A 3229-nucleotide genomic window follows, 5' to 3' on the forward strand; every position below is an offset into this window, starting at 1 on the left:
AGATTTCTCCTCGGTCTGGAGGAAGCCACCATCGGCAGAACATGTACAAGGAATGGAGGAAAATGTGGAGACAAAGGTGAGGGACCCAGGAATGGCAAGGAGGATCTCCTTTCCCTGTCTCTGCCCAATGGGACCCTGACCTGTGGACACAGCTGCCCTGGGACCCCAGCTCCTGATTCCTCTCTGCAGGGAGAGGGGAGAGAGAGACAGGCTGGGGGCAGAGCTAGGGATGTTCATGGGATGGGCAGCACGTTGCAAAGGAGAGGAGGGGCATGTTTCCTGCCAGGAGGAGACCCCATGGTTTTTCGTTCCATTCACACCCTGCTTTAGGTATCCATGTCCATTCCCAGGATCATGGGTCCCCCTTCACCCTAAATTTAGATGGCTTCCCTCCTCTAGCCACCCAGCTATGCTGCAAGCACCCCTCACCCCACTCTCCAAATCTAAAACGGGGCAACTGAGAACAGGGCACAATCCCACCCACCCCCATCCCTCCCTGCTGAGCTCCCCAGCTCCACAGCCCCATGTTTCTGGGGACAGGGAGGTCTGCCTGGCACAGCCAAGCCTCTAATGGTAATGGTTGTTCATATTGTTGAGGTGAGAGGCTGCCATGGCACTGAATGGGGCCGAGGGCTGGAGCCCATGCCCGGGGTACAGGGATGGGCTGGAGCCAGGCCAGTAGGAGAAGCTGGCTGGCGTCACCCCCGAGGTCATGAGGTTGAGTTTGGAGATACCCGAGAAGGGCAGCGGGGCCAGATTTCCCTGGAATTTGTAGAGGGTGTGATCGGGGGTGGCCGGCTGGCACACTTGCGCCAGCCCGTGGAAGTCGAATTTGTAGGCGTAGCGCTTGCCATGGACCTTGGTCATGATGTTCTTGTCATAGTAGTAGCGCAGTGCCCGGCTCAGCTTGTCATAATTCATGTTGGGTTTGCTCTTCCGCTCGCCCCAGCGCCGTGCCACCTCGTCGGGGTCGACCAGCTTGAATTCCCCGTTCGTGCCTTCCCAGGCGATGCAGTTCAGGTTGGCCCGGTCCGACAGCAGCTCCAGCAGGAACTGCCACAGCTGGATCTGCCCGCTGCCTGCAAGGGCCGGGTCCCAGAGAGGTTAAAGCTCCTTCTCAGGGCACAAGGCATGGGGCAGGATGTGCCCCACTCTCCTCAACCCACAACGATGTTGCCCTCTCCCAGACCCAGCTTTCAGATGCCCCTCATTGCATTTTCCCTGCTCTAGAGACAGAGAAGATGGTTATGAGGTTCTTGTCTCCTTTAGAGCATCCCTACACCATCCTGCCCCTCAAGTAGGAGGAGGAGAGGACACCTCTGCACCTCTGGACAGTAGTAGGAGTGCTCAGAGGTCAATGCAGCTGCAGTGGGTCTGGAGCCAGGGTCCCCACATCCCTCCCACCCTCATTCACATCTCACTGAAGATGAATACCAACTCATTTGCTTTCATGTGAGGATCTGGCCTGGTTCTTTCATCTGCAGCCCCAAAAAGAAGGTATCTTGGCAGTACCTAGATCCATCCCAGCACTAGTATTCCCCACTGCCACCTCCACCTGAAACTGGGCTGGTGTCACAGCACAGCCTCTGCCTGTCCCTAGGGGCACTGTGATCTGCAGAAATGACTCCGTAGTGAGCTGAATTCCGGGTGTAACACTGCTCTGTCCTACATCCCTAGCAGGCACTGGCAGGTATAGGGGAAGGAGAGACTGGGACAGGGAAGGACCTGCTGTGACTTTGAATCAGGCACCAATGTTCCTTACTTCCAGAGGAAAACTGTCCTATTTGAGCCATGGTCATTGCACCCACAGCTTGCACTAAGGAGCACCCTTGGTGGGTGCCCAAGATGCCCCCATGGCAGGCTGTGCATATGCAGGAGCCTGGCACACCTGGACATCCTCGTCATGAAGCACAAGGACAGGCTCCGCTGAGTCTGGCAAGAGGTAGGAGAGGAGAGGGTCCCTGGACCTTAGGGTGACGACTAATTCTACCTCTGGGACCCTGTGGAGCAGCTCTGCACTAACCCAGACCCCTACACTCCTCCAAACTCTCTCCCAAGCAGTAACCCCTGCACATCCCTGCTCCTGACCCCAGATCATGTAACATAGGCTCTTCTCACAGCAGAGGTAGCATCTGAATTTCATACTCATCCCTGTGCTTATCTGCCAGTATTTTCTCTAAAGGTGCGTGGATCCCATTTTGAGGTTTAGCATCCATGACCCCTGCAGCAGGCAGTCCCACAGCTCAATTGTGTTTCCCACAGAGAACTACATTGTCCTGCTTGCTTTATATCCACCTATTTTATCTGGTGCCCCCCAATTCTTGCTCTGGAAGAAGAAGGGAACAGCTGTTTCCCATCCATCCCCATTCCACCAAACCCTGCTTAGACATCCGGGTCCAAGCCAAGTCTTTTCATGGTATTATATTTCTAAATCACCCATCCTGGGAATGAGATGGGGGATCTCTCCTCTCTAGAGTACATCCACAACCCTCGCCTCTCCTCCATCCCCGCAACCCCTACTCTGGGCTCCTGCTATCCTCCACCCATGGGGTGCTCTATTCCATGCAAGGAGGGCATGAAGGTGCTGGGGGGGTGCGGCTGGGTGGGGTGGCAAGGTTCAATCCTGCCTGCAGCAGGGTGCTATTCTGCAGCACCTGGCAGCTCCCTGAGGAAAACTCCAGTGATCCAGAAAGGTCATTCTCACCGCAGTGCAGTGCGCAGGATATGGCTGGGGCATTCTGCAGTGCAGAGGCAAAACGACCTCCCCAGTCCCAGCTTTTCCTCTCTTCCCACCCCTAAAGCAGGGCTCCTCTTTTCCCACTCAGAGCACCCCCTGGCTCCCATCTCCTTGCCAGACAGGTAAGCCACATGGCCCAAAAGCCACAGCACTGACTCCGCTGTCCAGCCCGATGACCAGCCCTGCTGCCCTCCCAAGCAGGCTTCAGGCTGCTCCCTTGCCAGCCCCTGGCCGATCCCGGGCCCCTCGGATGGTTTTCCCCGCCTCCGGCGGCCAGCGCTCCACCACCTCCAGCCGACCCACGCGCTGTCGGAGCCCCAGCCCTGCACCGGTAACTCCCTCCCGGGAGGTACTTCACCTCATTGCCCCGCTCACAGGCGCGGGTACTCCAAACCCAGATTAACCCCGGCCAGCTCCCGGGCTAGCTGGGAGCTCCCTCCCCGTCGGATGTCCCCGGAGCACTGCAGGGATACGAGCTGGGACCCCACATCC

General features: G+C 57.4%; 1 protein-coding gene across 1 annotated transcript; it reads right to left on the reverse strand.

Annotated features, from left to right (window-relative positions):
* Positions 1–457: 457 nt before the first annotated feature.
* Positions 458–1079, reverse strand: FEV (FEV (ETS oncogene family); the record flags this gene model as incomplete). Its single annotated transcript, XM_009875745.1, has 1 exon — positions 458–1079. A coding segment is annotated over one exon (512 nt), but the record flags the coding sequence as incomplete, so codon positions are not given.
* Between the last annotated feature and the right edge of the window lie 2150 nt (positions 1080–3229).

This window comes from Apaloderma vittatum, unplaced genomic scaffold (genome assembly GCF_000703405.1).
Source record: "Apaloderma vittatum isolate BGI_N311 unplaced genomic scaffold, ASM70340v1 scaffold40708, whole genome shotgun sequence".
NCBI classification, from domain to species: domain Eukaryota; kingdom Metazoa; phylum Chordata; class Aves; order Trogoniformes; family Trogonidae; genus Apaloderma; species Apaloderma vittatum.